General features: G+C 47.9%; 1 protein-coding gene across 1 annotated transcript; it reads right to left on the bottom strand.

The window, feature by feature from the left end:
• Positions 1 to 53: 53 nt before the first annotated feature.
• On the bottom strand, positions 54 to 569 carry Pmar_PMAR013804 (hypothetical protein; the record flags this gene model as incomplete). Its single annotated transcript, XM_002775240.1, has 1 exon — positions 54 to 569. A coding segment is annotated over one exon (516 nt), but the record flags the coding sequence as incomplete, so codon positions are not given.
• Positions 570 to 578: the final 9 nt, after the last annotated feature.

Below are 578 nucleotides of genomic sequence, written 5' to 3'. Positions count from 1 at the left end.
TGACACTGATCGTGATACTCCCTAATTCTATTCTCAACAATCGATTCCTCCACCTCCTTAGTCCAGTGCACTTGCGAGCCATTCAGGACCGCTTGCGCCGCATGATCGAGGACCCACTGCTCCCGAGGCCCCTCTCCATAACTGACCACAGCCCTCAACAACACATTCCTCACTGCTTCCCTCATCTCCCTCTCCACGCCAGACATCCACGTCTCGACATTCATTCCACGTGTCACCACGGGCGTCACCAAGTCTATTTTTTCACCCTCAGCTGAGTGCATCTGCGTAATCTCATTGTCACCTTCGAATGACAATTTATTCATCGCTTCGAAAACTTTATTCAAGAATGGCTGAACTCTCGTGGGGTCCTTAGTCTGCGATAAGATTTCCAACAGCTCCTCATTAGCCAGGAAATAAAATCGCGCGAAAAGTGCCCGTTTAGATTCTAAATAGTCCTCCAAACCTTTCTGCACCCCCTCGAGAACTTCATTCGCAGTTTTGAACTTCTCCAAAAGCCCTTCCGTTGCACATATTTCCACCACTTTAGAATTTTCATGAGTTTCAGCCATCGTCTTTCT

Source organism: Perkinsus marinus (genome assembly GCF_000006405.1).
Source record: "Perkinsus marinus ATCC 50983 genomic scaffold scf_1104296956256, whole genome shotgun sequence".
NCBI lineage: Eukaryota > Perkinsozoa > Perkinsida > Perkinsidae > Perkinsus > Perkinsus marinus.
This window is presented reverse-complemented; position numbering and strand designations above follow the sequence as displayed.